The 17,969-nt window shown below is 47.3% G+C and overlaps 1 protein-coding gene and 2 pseudogenes across 3 annotated transcripts in view; all 3 read right to left on the reverse strand.

Annotated features, from left to right (window-relative positions):
• LOC310777980 (5-hydroxytryptamine receptor 2A-like) overlaps positions 1 to 17,969 on the reverse strand; it is a gene marked incomplete at both ends in the record, with an annotated part of 96,520 nt that overhangs the window by 42,647 nt on the left and 35,904 nt on the right. The window contains one exon of the mRNA XM_083638310.1: positions 12,447 to 12,647. Coding sequence (XP_083494436.1) covers positions 12,447 to 12,647 — 201 coding nt within the window. The remainder of the gene's footprint in view (positions 1 to 12,446; positions 12,648 to 17,969) is intronic.
• Positions 14 to 400, reverse strand: LOC310778896 (GTP-binding nuclear protein Ran pseudogene; annotated as a pseudogene). The gene has a single exon. The product of its transcript is annotated as a GTP-binding nuclear protein Ran pseudogene (transcript).
• On the reverse strand, positions 4,745 to 5,855 carry LOC310778763 (glycerol kinase pseudogene; annotated as a pseudogene). The gene has a single exon. The product of its transcript is annotated as a glycerol kinase pseudogene (transcript).

Consider the following 17,969-nt stretch of genomic DNA (forward strand, 5'->3'; position numbering starts at 1 on the left):
AGCGGAGGGGAGTTTAGAGGTCATCATCTTCGTCTGGGAGCGCTGTTTCTGATGCAAGGTTAAGGTCTGCCTCGTACTGCGCTGTGAGGCTTGGGTCCATCTGGATCTCTGGGGGAGCGAGGGCAGGCATCTCCACAAACTCCAAGTTGGGGTCGCCGATCAACTTCCTCGCTAGCCACAGGAAGGGCTTCTCAAAGTTGTAGTTACTCTTGGCGGAAATGTCGTAGTACTGCAGGTTCTTCTTGCGGTGAAACACAATGCTCTGGGCTTTAACTTTTCTGTCTTTAATGTCCACCTTGTTGCCGCACAGGACGATGGGAATGTTGTCGCAGACCCGGACCAGATCACAATGCCAGTTGGGCACGTTCTTATAGGTGACTCGAGAGGTGACGTCAAACATAATGATGGCACACTGAGCTTGAATATAGTAGCCGTCTCTGAGGCCTCCAAACTTCTCCTGTCCAGCTGTGTCCCACACATTGTATTGGATGGGTCCTCTGTTGGTGTGGAACACCAGCGGGTGCACCTCCACTCCAAGAGTCGCGACATATCTCTTCTCAAACTCTCCTGTCAAGTGTCTCTTTACAAAAGTTGTCTTTCCCGTTCCTCCATCACCTACCAACACAAGCTTGAACTTGACTGCTGGTTCGCTTTTTGACATTGTCGAACCTGTTGAGATTTCTGGCGATAAGCACCAGTCCAACTTATTGCCTCTGCAGGGAAGGAGGTATGACATCACTGATTATGTCACAATGTCTATGACATCACTATTGATGTCACAATGTCTATGACATCATCAGTGGGTAAAGAAGATCATCAGAGTGGTGACAACGGCGGTCCAAAATCTGGATCCAGAAAGGGGGCTCGCGCTACGTTTGAATGCATACAATAAAGCTGAGAATATACCATTTTATTATTTAAAAGTTTTTTTGTGATACATTTTTTATTAGTATTTTCAGTGAATAAATAAAAACTAAGCAAAGCAAGGCAAGGATGTGGTTATACCATGAAGCAAAGGACAGGAGGTAAATATACATTCTCGATTTGCAAAAGACGAGATGAGAAACAACAGCAACAATACTGGATTATCATTCTCCCCTGGAGCAACAATACTGGATTATCATTCTCCCCTGGAGCAACAATACTGGATTATCATTCTCCCCTGGAGCACAAATGACCTAATAAACATGGATAAACAAGAGTAAATATGGAAGGGCAAGGGGAGTTTAACAGAAAATAAAAATAAGTGCCGTGGTCTCAGGCTGGAGGGCTTCACAACAGGGACACAGAGCATGTCTGCCTGCAGCTGCATCAGCAGTATGTTGGACTGTATGTCTGCCTGCAGCTGCATCAGCAGTCTGTTGGACTGTATGTCTGCCTGCAGCTGCATCAGTCTGTTGGACTGCATGTCTGCCTGCAGCTGCATCAGCAGTCTGTTGGACTGTATGTCTGCCTGCAGCTGCATCAGTCTGTTGGACTGCATGTCTGCCTGCAGCTGCATCAGCAGTCTGTTGGACTGTATGTCTGCCTGCAGCTGCATCAGTCTGTTGGACTGCATGTCTGCCTGCAGCTGCATCAGCAGTCTGTTGGACTGTATGTCTGCCTGCAGCTGCATCAGTCTGTTGGACTGCATGTCTGCCTGCAGCTGCATCAGCAGTCTGTTGGACTGTATGTCCGCCTGCAGCTGCATCAGCAGTCTGTTGGACTGTATGTCCGCCTGCAGCTGCATCAGTCTGTTGGACTGTATGTCCGCCTGCAGCTGCAGCAGCAGTCTGTTGGACTGCATGTCTGCCTGCAGCTGCATCAGCAGTCTGTTGGACTGTATGTCTGCCTGCAGCTGCATCAGCAGTCTGTTGGACTGTATGTCTGCCTGCAGCTGCATCAGTCTGTTGGACTGTATGTCCGCCTGCAGCTGCATCAGTCTGTTGGACTGTATGTCCGCCTGCAGCTGCAGCAGCAGTCTGTTGGACTGCATGTCTGCCTGCAGCTGCATCAGCAGTCTGTTGGACTGTATGTCTGCCTGCAGCTGCATCAGCAGTCTGTTGGACTGTATGTCTGCCTGCAGCTGCATCAGTCTGTTGGACTGTATGTCCGCCTGCAGCTGCAGCAGCAGTCTGTTGGACTGCATGTCTGCCTGCAGCTGCATCAGCAGTCTGTTGGACTGTATGTCTGCCTGCAGCTGCATCAGTCTGTTGGACTGTATGTCTGCCTGCAGCTGCATCAGCAGTCTGTTGGACTGTATGTCCGCCTGCAGCTGCATCAGCAGTCTGTTGGACTGTATGTCTGCCTGCAGCTGCATCAGCAGTCTGTTGGACTGTATGTCCGCCTGCAGCTGCATCAGCAGTCTGTTGGACTGTATGTCCGCCTGCAGCTGCATCAGCAGTCTGTTGGACTGTATGTCTGCCTGCAGCTGCATCAGCAGTCTGTTGGACTGTATGTCTGCCTGCAGCTGCATCAGCAGTCTGTTGGACTGTATGTCTGCCTGCAGCTGCATCAGTCTGTTGGACTGTATGTCCGCCTGCAGCTGCAGCAGCAGTCTGTTGGACTGCATGTCTGCCTGCAGCTGCATCAGCAGTCTGTTGGACTGTATGTCTGCCTGCAGCTGCATCAGCAGTCTGTTGGACTGTATGTCTGCCTGCAGCTGCATCAGTCTGTTGGACTGTATGTCCGCCTGCAGCTGCAGCAGCAGTCTGTTGGACTGCATGTCTGCCTGCAGCTGCATCAGCAGTCTGTTGGACTGTATGTCTGCCTGCAGCTGCATCAGCAGTCTGTTGGACTGTATGTCTGCCTGCAGCTGCATCAGTCTGTTGGACTGTATGTCCGCCTGCAGCTGCAGCAGCAGTCTGTTGGACTGCATGTCTGCCTGCAGCTGCATCAGCAGTCTGTTGGACTGTATGTCTGCCTGCAGCTGCAGCAGTCTGTTGGACCGTATGTCTGCCTGCAGCTGCATCAGCAGTCTGTTGGACTGTATGTCTGCCTGCAGCTGCATCAGTCTGTTGGACTGCATGTCTGCCTGCAGCTGCATCAGCAGTCTGTTGGACTGTATGTCTGCCTGCAGCTGCATCAGTCTGTTGGACTGCATGTCTGCCTGCAGCTGCATCAGCAGTCTGTTGGACTGTATGTCTGCCTGCAGCTGCATCAGTCTGTTGGACTGCATGTCTGCCTGCAGCTGCATCAGCAGTCTGTTGGACTGTATGTCTGCCTGCAGCTGCATCAGTCTGTTGGACTGCATGTCTGCCTGCAGCTGCATCAGCAGTCTGTTGGACTGTATGTCCGCCTGCAGCTGCATCAGCAGTCTGTTGGACTGTATGTCCGCCTGCAGCTGCATCAGCAGTCTGTTGGACTGTATGTCTGCCTGCAGCTGCATCAGTCTGTTGGACTGCATGTCTGCCTGCAGCTGCATCAGTCTGTTGGACTGCATGTCCGCCTGCAGCTGCATCAGCAGTCTGTTGGACTGTATGTCCGCCTGCAGCTGCATCAGCAGTCTGTTGGACTGTATGTCCGCCTGCAGCTGCATCAGCAGTCTGTTGGACTGTATGTCTGCCTGCAGCTGCATCAGCAGTCTGTTGGACTGCATGTCTGCCTGCAGCTGCATCAGCAGTCTGTTGGACTGTATGTCCGCCTGCAGCTCCATCAGCAGTCTGTTGGACTGTATGTCCGCCTGCAGCTCCATCAGTCTGTTGGACTGTATGTCTGCCTGCAGCTGCATCAGCAGTCTGTTGGACTGTATGTCCGCCTGCAGCTCCATCAGTCTGTTGGACTGCATGTCTGCCTGCAGCTGCATCAGTCTGTTGGACTGCATGTCTGCCTGCAGCTGCATCAACAGTCTGTTGGACTGTATGTCCGCCTGCAGCTGCATCAGCAGTCTGTTGGACTGTATGTCCGCCTGCAGCTGCATCAGTCTGTTGGACTGCATGTCTGCCTGCAGCTGCATCAGTCTGTTGGACTGCATGTCTGCCTGCAGCTCCATCAGTCTGTTGGACTGTATGTCTGCCTGCAGCTGCATCAGTCTGTTGGACTGCATGTCTGCCTGCAGCTGCATCAGCAGTCTGTTGGACTGCATGTCTGCCTGCAGCTGCATCAGCAGTCTGTTGGACTGTATGTCTGCCTGCAGCTGCATCAGCAGTCTGTTGGACTGTATGTCTGCCTGCAGCTGCATCAGTCTGTTGGACTGCATGTCTGCCTGCAGCTGCATCAGTCTGTTGGACTGTATGTCCGCCTGCAGCTGCATCAGCAGTCTGTTGGACTGTATGTCCACCTGCAGCTCCATCAGCAGTCTGTTGGACTGTATGTCCGCCTGCAGCTCCATCAGTCTGTTGGACTGTATGTCCGCCTGCAGCTGCATCAACAGTCTGTTGGACTGTATGTCTGCCTGCAGCTGCATCAACAGTCTGTTGGACTGTATGTCCGCCTGCAGCTGCATCAACAGTCTGTTGGACTGCATGTCTGCCTGCAGCTGCATCAGTCTGTTGGACTGCATGTCTGCCTGCAGCTGCATCAACAGTCTGTTGGACTGTATGTCCGCCTGCAGCTGCATCAGCAGTCTGTTGGACTGTATGTCCGCCTGCAGCTGCATCAGCAGTCTGTTGGACGTCATTCCTCCGTCCACCTGCAGCTGAGTCAGTGGGATGCCGCTGTCCTGGTTCATCGCATCCAGTATCTCTCGTGTCTGGAAGCAGACAGCTTCCAATGAAGCAAATGCTACATAACTCCTATTAGTGAATGTAATTAACCCACAAATGATTCATCTTGCACTGGGCTCCCAGTAGGGGGCATACAGGCCGGAGAAGGCAGGAACAAAATAACAACGCGTAGGACGTGCCGACTGACGCGGCCAACTTCTCCAGTTCTTCGGATGTATCAATGATCCGAAGATTGTCCTTTAGCCAACGAACCATCGCTCCTGCGATGGCCATGGACCTCTCGAGTGCATAGCAGGCAGGTTTGTCTCGGCCGAGCTTGTATGCCACAGTGGTCAGGAGACCGTGGTCAGACATCACAGGCTTGGCTCCAGTGTTTAGGAGTAGAAAACAGCCAGTTTCATATGTGTTTTTGGCTTGCCCGTCCTGAAAGCACATCTGTCCAACAAGTGCTGCTGATATGGGAATACCAGTAAGAGCCCCTGATTTCATGATGCCATATATTTCTGAAGAACTCCTCAATTTGGGCAAGATCTCCATGGGAATTCCAAAATATTTGCAAAGCTTCTAGAGGAAGCAATACAAATATAATTCCACAAAGATTTAAGAGGTCTATGGGGCAAAATTCCTTTTTGTATACAGCAGGAGTGCTATGGAACCAGTTACCATCCTCTTGCAAAGAACTGGCCACAGAAAGAGGATTTAATGGACCTCATCCACATTGTCCATCAGCCAGCGAAGCTTCACCGCACTGAAGTATGTGCTGATGGGGAGTCCTGTCTTATGCTTCAGGTGGTTCTTGCTCCTCCCTGGAGTTTTGTTGATCAGACTTTCAACTGTGGATTGGGTCCGCAGGTCCAGCCACACGATTGCATTGTAGAGCGGCTCCCCCGTCTCCTTGTCCCAAACAAGTGTAGTCTCTCTTTGGTTGGTCACTCTTTGGTTGGTCTCTCTTTGGTTGGTCTGTCTTTGGTTGGTCACCCCAATAGCTTTGATGTTTGAGATGTCAACGTTGAGCTGGGTGAGTTTTTCACACGCCCTCTCCATGCACTCATACACAGACTGTAGAATCTCTTTGGGATCCTCCTCCACCCATCCTTCTTTGGGGAAGGTCTGTTTGATCTCGACCTGATGATGGCTGAGGATTTCTGCAGTTTTCGAATAGAACACAAAGAACCGAATGGAGCTCGTTCCCTGGTCAATGGCAGCGACCATGCGGCTGCCATTGTGACATCATCAGTGAGTTATCACTCATTGATGACATCACTGGCCACTTTTTCGTTCCTTTGTGGGGACAGACCTCGTATGTCTGTCCAGGTCTGTCCGCCCCCTCGGCCCCTAGTGGCCACGCCGTAAAAAAGGTAAACTGAGTATAACAAGATGGCGTAAAACACACATTAAGCAGTAGTAGTAACGATGTGGGCTTGGTGCGTAGGTATGGTGACTGACGGCACGTTGTTCAAATAAGCTCTGGATGTGCATTCGTCATGCATTCGTTGAGACATTTGAAAAGCTTTTCCGAGCGGCCAGAGCGTCAGACCTCATGAGACGCATCTGGACAGTATCTGACTTGAATCACTTTTCAAACCACAACTGTTAAAGGGACCTATTATGTTTTTCCATATTTTGTGTTATTGGCTAGTGTTACCATGTTGGATATTCATATTAAACATGGCCAAAGTTTCATGAGGTAAACGTATTTGAAAGTTATCCCCATTAGCAAAGATCGCAGGATTTCAACTGCTCTGAACAAGAGGTTACGAGATGTGAATGAGAACACGAGTCTAGGTGATGTCAGACGCTGATTGCCTTATGATTTCCATTGCTCCCGCCCCCTGCACTGTTCAAACCACACCCAACCAATAGAATCTATGGAGCCAGCCTTGAGTGTGTGATGTCACAATTCCCTCTACCAGACTTTACAGCCTGTACTTGTGTGTAAAAAATCACACATTTTAAAACTGTGACAGTTCACTCAACTTTAAGACTACATAGCCTACTGTACCTAGCCTGGTAAAGCAGCCCATCACGTGAACTCACATTTCATTTGGTTCTGCGTCATGGTCTGACCCCAAGCTTTCTCCCAGTGTATCGCAGTGGGCGGGTGTACTTGCCTTGACAGACAACTTCTTCAGCCAATCAGCGTTGGATCCAGTCAAACCCAAATCCACTCGGCAAAAACATGTTTTCCGCCGAGGAACTCCGCGGTTGCGGCGATACTCCTGTACTTGTTTAATTGATTTCTGCAATAACTGCACTTTATGGCTGTTTAAACTAGACAAACGCTGACATGACTCCTCGAGGTGGACAGGCAGGGAGGCGGCCGTTACTGTTTTGTTAGTGCACTGCTAGTGGCGTTCCTGATTGGCCAACCTGCGCTGTCAATCACAGGGCACTGAGCGCAGTCGCTGATTGGCTCTTCCGCTTTGCAGCTTCTGCTTTACACCCTCCCAGGCCCTGGGGCCAGACCATCACGCAGAACCAAATGAAATGTGAGTTCACGTGATGGGCTGGTTTACCAGGCTATACTGTACCTGCTCTTATTCACAATGTCAAAATGTAAAGGTTAAGAAATGTGATGTATAGTTTTTGAGTTATTAATGTTTGTTTGACACAGTATAGTTTTTGCTGCCTGCTAAAGAGACTGCAGGTAAACAGAGCGTTTCAGACAGAGGCTGAACTGAGGCACAGAGTACAAGATAAATAAGAAGTTTCTTGAACTGTGAATCATAGTAGAATAGTGTAGAGTCCCAGAATCAATCAATATAGAACTGGCAATTAGCATAATAGGTCCTCTTTAAATCTGATTTGCAAAAGTGTGTTTTTATACACGCATCTTTTTCTGTTCAGACTTGATCAAATCAATCTGACTCCAATCTGAACATGCCCAAAACACAGAGCAGGCTCAGACTGCAGGACTGCCCTGAGCAGCTGGCCAGCCAGCCAGCCAGAAGCAAACGATCACGCACCGACTGATCGCTCCGTCGCTTCCCTCAAGATTATATGGAGTGGTAACCCTCACTTGTGAGCATGGGGAAATTAAATAGACTGCCTCCTATTATTATTCAGCTGGTTGGGTGTATTTCCTACCTTTGATTTATCTCCCTGTCTCTCTTATTCTCATGTCTCTCTCTAGTGCACTTACATTCGCTGGCAGCTGCTGTTACCTTGCAGGCTCTGTATACAACGTTGACGGGCGGGCCTGGGCATATTTTGTTGCACACATCAAAATATAATGATAATATAATATTGGGTGCGAGTTTGACTTCCTGAATACAACACATTTGTACATGTTCAAACTGTAAGTACATGCATTCATACACCCACTTACAGTATACACACACGCACACGCGTACGCGTCGACACGCACGCGCACACTCACACGCGCACACACACACACACACTCACACGCACACACTCACACACACTCACACGCACACACACACACACACACTCACATTCACTCAAACGGCTTGCTGTGCAAAGCTATAGAGAAACACTACAGTGCAGACACACACACACACACACACACACACACACACACACAGTCACAATCGTTCTGCGGGTGAAGACTCTATGAAAGGTAACAGTTCCGGCACAAATTACCTGTTTTGGTAAATTACCTGTTGTAATAATCCCGATCACAGGAGATCAACAGGATCACAGGAGATCAACAGGATCACAGGAGATCAACAGAATCACAGGAGACAGCAAATTCTGTGTGAATCAAACTCTGTCATTTAAGCTGTCATTTGTTTCACGCAAATTCTTCTTCCTTCCCTCTTCCTCTTCCTCTTCATCTTCCTCTTCCTCTTCCTCTTCCTCTACAAACAGGATTTCTTCCTCCCCAGATGATGACAGATGGAGGCGGTAGTGGAATCTACAGAGGAAGGTTATGAACATTTCTTGGTGCAAACGTCAAGTTCTGCTTTGCTTAATCAGGAAGTGATGGATGTCCAGTTATATCCAGGTGCTGCTGATGGATTCTCAACCCCCACAGGTGGAGGAGAATTCATCCATCACCTCAGGTCCCCAAATAACACCAGTCCTAATGAATAATGTCACCTTGATGTTCTCACATCACGTTCACCTCCATAGTCTCCCATGCAGGTTATAAATACCATCTACTCCATGCTCCTCCACAAATCCAACCTGGCTGGTGGTGGTGAGGTTGTTTCAACACAACCTTGATCAATGGCCCGACTGTAGTATACCCATTCACCTAAGAGTGCCAGCCATGCCAGCTGTGCTGGTGTGTTTGTAACCTTGCAGCAAGCAATAAGCGAAATACGTTTATTTATTTATTCTGAAGAGATTCGCCTTCGATTGTTTGGCCTTGGAGTTTCCCTGCACCTCATGTTTCTACATCCTTCAAGCCGTAACAGTGTCCCTTCCTTTACTGTTACATCATGGAAGAGAACTAAATGTAACAATAAGTAACACCTGGGCAAGAACAAGAAAAGAACCTGCAACACTTGTTGTGGTGTGGCTGTAGAGTCATTCAGTAACGTTCTCAGTAAAAGTGAATAGACTTTTTTTTCTTTTGCAAAGGTGCAAAACAAACAATAGCAATAATGACATTCAATAGGTGATATATAGAACATTTACAATGTACACAGAGAAGCCAAGGGAACAGCAACTTGGATATTATACTGTATGAACTAGGGATGGGCATCGAATTTCGAATTTTCGAATAATCGTTGTTATTATCAAGGTCGACTTTTATTATTGAAATTCGAAATTCGAAAAAAAAAAAAAAAAAAAAAAAAATTTTTTTTTTAGTGAAATGTTGCATTGTCTCCCCTGATTCTAAGTATAGTCAAATCGCTTGGTTTGAGCAAGTAAAACAATTTTTATAAGCATTTTAAGCAAGGTTTATGGAAAAATTAATGGCAGATGAAATCCCATGAAGAGGGAGAGGGGGTGACTTTGGCACCCCTTTGGCACTCAGACCTGAGCCTACTAAATATTTAATGAACCACTCATGATTGTCAAAACTGTTTTTTATTTTCGAAAATGTCAATGTCATGTAACATGTTCTTTACTTCAGTGGTGCAATGCTTGTTTGAGCTAAAAATCCACAGCAGAAGCTTTTTATATTAATTAATAAAGCCGTAGACTTAGAATCAGGGGAGACAATGCAACATTTCACTCACAAAAAAAAAAAAAAAAAAAAAAATTTTTTTTTTTTTTTTTTTTACATTTTATTTATTTATTTTCGAAATTCGAATTAAATTCGAATTTGGCCAACGAATTTCGAATAGTGTTTTTGCTAGAAATGCCCATCCCTAGTATGAACATCAGTTATAAACCTCTCAGAGTAATATGCCGAGTGTAAAAATACAAAAACTCATAACGATATAGGCAATAAAAATAAATAAAAGAAGCAAATAGTCTTGTCAGGCCTAGTCTATACTTCACAGCACACTAGCGCTCCTTGATTGGTCCTGCATAGCTGTCAGGCTGAAGTGGGCGGAGCTTATGCGGGGTACGTACGCTGATGGGGGAGGAGTCTCGAGGAAGGACTTCCGGGTTAGCGCGAGGTCTAGCTCTCTAATAAGGCAAGATGGCGTTTTACTGTCTGTCATGACTGAGTCAGTGGACTGTTAAGTTTCCCCTCTCCTGTATTTGTCTACAAATGAACTGAAAGAGGAGGACCGAGGCGAAGCACTGGTGAACCAGGAAGCGTAAAGGCTGAATTATATTCGACCAAGCTCCGTGGGGGTGGGGCCCCGCGAGTCTCCGTGAGTCACCGTGCAGACCTCGCGCTGGGGGTGATGCCATTATACTCAGAAAGTGATCAGCATGTATTGTACAATGGTGAGAACAGCCCGTGGAAAAGTTGCAATGAAACGCTATTATGTGCAGTACTGAGTGCGCTTTCACTCTCAAACGACCCCACATCAGCACATGAAGGAATCACCAAACTTGTTTTTACTGAAAGCCGTTTTACTTCTCAGCCCTGATAGCCTACTCTGTGCTGCTTTTAATCTCTCTCAATAATGCTCTAGTCTCAACACAACACATTTACTTGGTGAAATGACTAAAAACGAACAGTTGCAAATCAAAGTTTATAGCCTACCACATGGGTCAAGAAATGTGGCGAAAACACAGCTCAGTGTTCAGGGCTCAGTGGCTTGAAAGCGGACATGTTTGGAGAGAAGCCGTGCGCTGCTCGCGCTGTTAGAAAAAAAATCATGCACAAGGCGAGCGCCAGACGGAGGTAGCGCCCAACCACGCCCAACAAATTTACGTCATTTGACGCGCCCGGCCCTCGCTCCACCCCCGCGCCCTTCACGGCAGGGTGAGCATAATACAAGCTTAAGCTGGCGGAAGACGAGCGGTTGGTGCGGCGCCCGACGCTAACCAGCTAGCAGGTAAACTCCACAGTAACCTTGCCGTCTGACAGCTTCTTCAACACTATGTCCACGGCGACCAAGCTGTTTGAAGCCCTCGATGACGCTAATAACAATGACTTGTGGTCTGCTGTGACACTACACCAAAACACTTGAGTTGTAGCTTGAAAAGAACAAACTGTTCAGATGTTAATATGAACTAATGCTAGCTACTCCTAGATAATGTACATGAGTTACTGTGCTGAACAGATGTGTTAACAACAAGACAGTAGCTGTGTTTCCATTACAGTTTTTCGCAAAAGAATTGCGATATTTCTACAACTTCGACAATGTACAATTGCGACTTGTAGGCGTTTCCATTGAAGTTGCGTTTGAGTGATTCCCCGTTGCAGCAGCTGCCACAGTGATTACGCACGGGGATCTGCCCCATATCCCGTCCCCTGCATGCTCAAATCCAACCAATGGTCAATGCAAATCCCAACATGAAGTTACAATGCATATAAACGAGCCTGATTATCAATTCAAAAGAAAATGAGTCGCAAAATGTTGCTGGCTGCGTGAATGCAGTCAGCGCGACAGGCAGAGGAAAAAAGGTAGCCTAATAGCCTACAACTGGTCCGATTTAGAGATGGAGGGGGGAAAAGGCTGATTTGGTTCTATAATTGCACCTGAAACGTGTGCAATGTATTAGCCTACTCACAGTCACTGTATTCACTTCAGACAGCACCACCGCACCAGTGTGTGCTTTTCATCCTCTCATCTCGCCGCTGTGCCAAATGCGCGCACACAGGCAGCCTGCTGTCACCATGGACCGATTTCTGCCATTAAACATTATCTAATTTGCCCGGCTATGCTTTTGCATAACACTCGTCTTTCTGCTAGGTAGCGTTGCTTCAAAGTTTTCCACTTGCTGCGGAGGTTTTGACAGGGCTATCGAACCTTACTTACCAAACTTATTTTCCGCTCCTTTTCCAAGGGATAATATGGGTCACATGACGTGCAAATGCGAAAAATGTGTTTCCATTACACTTTTGCGATAAACTTCTATATCGACACGTCTGAAAAACCACCTCATGAGAGCGAAAAAACTTTTTGCGATATTTGGGAGGTTTTTCGAAATTCACGTGTTTCCATTACCCAATTTCTATTGCGATATATAGATTTTGCGCATTTCTGAGGGTAATGGAAACACAACTATAGATGGTTAGCTACGTCAAACAAGTTATCACTAAATCATTCAGATGGACGGATAAAGAAATGATCAGTTCAGTGAGAAACGGGCAGAATATGAAACGTCTGATCAATTCTGTTGAGATGCACAAGTTGTAGGACATGTTAGAGCAGAGAAGCTGCCAGAGGGAAGGATACATCATCTGAAAGTCTGTCTGTAGTGCCGTAGTGTGTGTGTGTGTGTGTGTGTGTGTGTGTGTGTGCGTGTGCGTGCACTTACCCACAGAGATAGTCCAGACAGCCATGATCTTGAGCCGGGCCTTGGTGTGGGAGTTGAAGCGGCTGTGGTGGAGGGGGCTGCGGATGGCGATGTATCGATCCAGAGAGATGGCACAGAGGTGCATGATGGACGCTGTGGAGAACAGGACGTCCAGGTAGATCCAGATTGGGCAAAGCTCCGGGGGGAGGGGCCAGCCGTAATCTGCACGGTGGGGGGGGGGATGGACAGATGGAAAGGAGAGAAGAAGACAACATAGTATTCTTGTTTTGATCAAATCTGTTGTTCCATTCGTCTGCTTTTGTTTTGGGCTCTTCGGTCAGAACTCTGTTGGTTGGACAATGATGATGAGGGCTAGCCAGCTTAACACATCCTGATTACGCAATCTCACATTCTGCTGATCAGTCTGGACTTCCAGCCGCTCACATCAATTTCCTGAAATTACCACGTAACTGAGAATAGCAGATGACTTGGGAACGCCCATTAAGTTGTGCTGCGCCCCTCTGTGTGTGTATGTGAGAGAGAGAGAGAGAGAGAGAGAGAGAGGATGTGACAGTTATAGAATACAGTGTTATTGGTATGCGATGGTGTGGAGCTGTCCAAATTATGCATGGAGATTACAGTATCCATCGCGCAATTGAATTCAAATTCATTTGCAGAGACAGTTAAATGCCATTCTTAACACATTCACTGCCAGCCTTTTTTTTTTTTTTACTGTAGGTAGGTTCTGCCAGAGGGTTTTTTTGAGGATTCTGGCTCATTTTACAAGAGCCGAGGATTATTTTCTGCTTGGACTTTGTGAACATAAAGTTCACAAAAGTACTAATAGAATGTGTGCTTTCTCTGTCTAAAAGAGTTAGTTTGTAGAGTTAGTAGTTATGTAGATATTAGCCGTTGAGTACAGCATGGTTTCAGCGTCTGAGAGTGAAAGCTGAGATAATCGCAGTTTTGTGAAATTCAATCAAACAGGCAGAACAGTCACTTTAACCATTTATTTTTGGCATCAGTGAGAGATCAGACATCTAAACAATATAGTTCTGAACGCCCTCTCCTTCAAACTCCTCCCTCCGTGGGCGTGTCTGGTGGCTTTCAGCCTGCGTTTGTCACAAGCGAGTGTTCTGCTGCTGCTGCTGCTGCTGTGAGTTTGAGCAGCCTCCCTCCCTGGCAGCGATTGTGGATAGGGCTCACTTGTTTCTTGGGTTTGAGAGCTTTGATGAAGCTTTGTGCGATTCTAGGCTTTATGCTGCGTGTTTCAAAGTGTGTTTTCCACCCAGTCTATTTTTGGAATCCCCCACCGCCAGCTCCCAGCGCGATAATGCGCGAAAGTGAAAGCGTTTTCGCCAATCCATTTTACAGTAGAGAATGGTTTCCTCGCGCGTTACCCTACAGTTTTGGCTCTGCTTTTCCTAGTGTGGAGAGCACTGTCGCCACTTAGTGGGTCCGTGGATTGGGTTGTACACGTTCGCTGACTCCAATATTTTTTATAGGAGACGTGGGGAGCGTTGATCCACGTCCCACCGCCAAAAAAAAAAAAAAAAATTTAAGCCGAGATAACTCGTCTTTGGCAGTGAACCGTTGAATTCTGTAAGCCGAGATAACTCGTCAATGGCAGTGAACGTGTTAAAATGAATAGGCAACACCATTCTTAAAATGAATAGGCAACACCTGTTTGATATTCCCTTGAGTCCCTCGAGTAAAAAATAACATTATTTGGGTGATTTATGTGAAAATTATGAGGTGAAAATGTTTTGTTAACTCATTGAGTGCCATGGACGAGTATGTTCGTCAATTGGTTTAGTAACGTAGAGTGCCAAGGACGAGTATGTTCGTCAATTGCGTTTTTTGACGGTGGGACGTGCATCAAAGCCAGATCCAGAGAAGTATGGTGGCTGTTGAATGTGTAAAAGCTATTTTAGGGACCCATTAGGTGGCGACAGTGCTCTCCAGATTACAGAAAGGCGAGGAAAAAAGAAGTCGTTGGGGAAACGGAAATCGCATCGCATCCGTATGCATCGATATGCATGAAGCATAACGTTAGCTGTGCCTGCAGCAGCCTATCTGCTTCCACAATTGAGCACCTCCGTGTCCGCTGCGATAGCCCATCCGCATGATTTTGTTATTAGTTGTTATTATTCTCAACTGGAAGCATGGGAGCTGGTGACAAATACACGCGGAACGCTGTAAAAAAGCTGGATGTAGCGGACTTTTCAGTGCAGAGCAAACGCAGCAGAAAGCCCCAGAGACACTCCCATACGGAGGAGGAGTGTGCAGTTGAGGGGGGGGGGGGGGGGGCACGCAGAGCAGCACACAACACTGACCCAGACAGACCCAGACAGCAGGACAGGATTGGCAAACGCAAGCCAGAATATCTGATGCCCACCAGCAGCAAATCAAGACCAGCAAGAAGCTGCAACCAGCAGCGCACGCAGGGGCCAGCGCTGCTGGTTGCAGCTAAAAAACGGCTGTTTTTGGTTAAATCAAGCTATCTTCTCCGGCTGATAACTAAAGAACGGAAAATGATATCAATAAACCTGTTTTTGCTGATGATAGAATAGAGTCTCATTGTTCTTTTTGCGTGTTCGGTGTTTACATAGTAATATCACACAATATTCTGTGGGCCTCGAGAAATCACTGAAAATGCTCTGAAACTCTGGCACTGGGACCGTCCGTTCTCCAAAAGTGGCTGGCACTCAATGAGTTAATATGATCGATTCAACCCCCCCCCCCCCCAACATACTTCATCATCGCCCAGATTAATTAATCACCAATGCTATAATTAATATCTTACTATAAAGTAGGACATTGTAGCCTACTTGCAATATTATTGTCAATCAAATGTTCCCGTTTCCCCGTTGCAAACACATTTCTATCTTCCAGCCAACCAAAGAACCCGAATTGCATCAATTAAAATGCATCGCGGCATTTTAGGCTATCTGCATTCGGGGTTGTCGGCATTGCGTGTTATCGGCATAGTGATGCTTGTGGGCACTGCGAGGCACATATGGCTCATTTCCACCACATATACAGTAACAGCACAGTACAGCTCTACTCGATCTGGTCTTACTCGTCTCTACTTGATATAGACTCTGTTTCCATAGCAAGTTTACTCGCCTCCGCCCACACCTGGTCGTCATAGCGACCGCATATCTGCCCTCCGCCCATAGCCGAAGTAGGCTATAATGTATAACGTTACTCAAACTCACATGCATGCGCTGCGCGGGGGACGGGAGTTGCGTGACGGGGAGAAGGGAAGCCTCTACCCCGGCGGCAACTCACCAGGCAAGACTGTTTAGTGAAGCCAGGCGGCTTCACTAAACCCCCGCCTCCGGCCTAGCGGAGCCGACGTTACACACAAAGGGCTTCCCGAGGAGCGGACTTTTTCTCTCTCAAAACAATTGAAAACCACCGTCATGTTAAAGCTGAGCAAGGAGATCGATTTTATTTCACCAGAGCCGAAGGCAGCAACACAAAAGACTGACGGAAATAACAGAAGAGAGGGTAAGCCCCACTAAACTGGTATCCAGCATTGACAGTCAGTAGATACAGTAAACATGATTCTGCCTGACCAATCAGTCGTCTGCAGTGGTTTTCACGTCACGGTATGGTACCGGGTTCACAGTGCTGGAACCTCAACAGAGCAGGGACCAAAACTAGCACGACTCAACCCCAACTCAACCCGGGCTGGCCAGGTTTTTGATCGGTGGAATGAGACAAAAAAGCGAGACGTGCTGGGAGGGGCCGCGCTGATACCAGCGGTGGAAATGGGCCAATAGATGGGCACCCTCAGTCTGATCCTCCTGGATCTGCCCTGAGGCCGGCGGACCTGAGGGCATTACAGAGACAGGTGAGAGTCAGTCTGATCCAGAAAGGCCTCTCACAGACTCACCTCGCAGCCAAGTGACTCACCGATGATCACTGACACACTCTTCTTTTCTCTGCTCCTTTTCCATCGCTTTTCATTCCATCGTTTTCTTTTGACGCTCGTCTTGCCCCCCCCCCCCCCCCCCCCCACCCCCTCTCTCTCTCCCCACTTCCTCTTTTTAAAGGCCACCCCCCCCCCCCCTTCCCCCACAAATTGCTTTCTTCAGCCCCATTAGGCTCAAACTGTCTCTTTGGTTCTTTTTCTTTTTGTCACTTTCTGCAGGAAGTTTTCACAGATCCCGAGCGAAGCGCTGAGACGGAACGACAGGCTTCATTTGCAAAGTGGATGAGGCAATTCATCTAGTTATATATAAATCCTATATGTGAAATGTCACCATGGCAACACCTTGATAGGATCGTTAGAAATTCCCATTACTTGTGAATTTGTCTCGGGTTCTTTTTCTTTTTGTGCTCTACTTTCTCCTGCACTCTGAAGTTCTCCTGCACTCTGAAGTTCTCCTGCACTCTGAAGTTCTCCTGCACTCTGAAGTTCTCCTGCACTCTGAAGTTCTCCTGCACTCTGAAGTTCTCCTGCACTCTGAAGCTGTGAAGTGAAGTTGGAGAAAAGCTTAGTTTGCCTCTGTTTCAGGGGGAGACATTTGGGCGAGTGATGAGGAAGACAGGAGAAATAGAGGAAGACAACAGCTGTCAATCCAAACCTTTCTCTTTTACAACCTGCTGCAACATGTCAATGAATGGATGGAGAGTGTTTTCACTCACTGACACGACACACACAGCTCTGAATGGATAGAGAGTGTTTTCACTCACTGACACGTCACACACAGCTCTGAATGTATAGAGAGTGTTTTCACTCACTGACACGTCACACACAGCTCTGAATGTATAGAGAGTGTTTTTGCTCACTGACACGTCACACACAGCTCTGAATGGATAGAGAGTGTTTTCACTCACTGACACGTCACACACAGCTCTGAATGTATAGAGAGTGTTTTTGCTCACTGACACGTCACACACAGCTCTGAATGGATAGAGAGTGTTTTCACTCACTGACACGTCACACACAGCTCTGAATGGATAGAGAGTGTTTTCACTCACTGACACGACACACACAGTTCTGAATGGATAGAGAGTGTTTGTGTGTGTGAAGATAATATTACTAAACACTGGTTTGCGTTTGATTAAGCTTGCGTTGCCCAGAGACCTTATTAGAAGCATCGCGCCAAAAACCCATTCAAAAATCCCATAAGCGAAAACAGTGAAGAACCAGGAGTGTTAGCATGGATGATTTCCGGACTCGTTCCTGCGGCTCTCTATAGTCGTGTTTCCATTACCCTCACAAATGCGCAAAATCTAAATATCGCAATAGAAATTGGGTAATGGAAACACGTAACTTTCGAAAAACCTCCCAAATATCGCAAAACGTTTTTGCGCTCTCATGAGGTGGTTTTTCAGACGTGTCGATAGCAGTTTATCGCAAAAGTGTAATGGAAACAGTTTTTTCGCATTAGCACGTCATGTGACCCATTCTGCTTTGGAAAAGCAGCGAAAAATGAGGAAGAAACGGTTCGATAAGCCGTGGCAAAACCTCCGCAGCAATGGAAAACTTTGAAGCAACGCTAGCAGAAAGACGAGTGTTATGCAAAA

Source organism: Poromitra crassiceps, assembly GCF_964638095.1.
Source record: "Poromitra crassiceps genome assembly, chromosome: 6".
NCBI lineage: Eukaryota > Metazoa > Chordata > Actinopteri > Beryciformes > Melamphaidae > Poromitra > Poromitra crassiceps.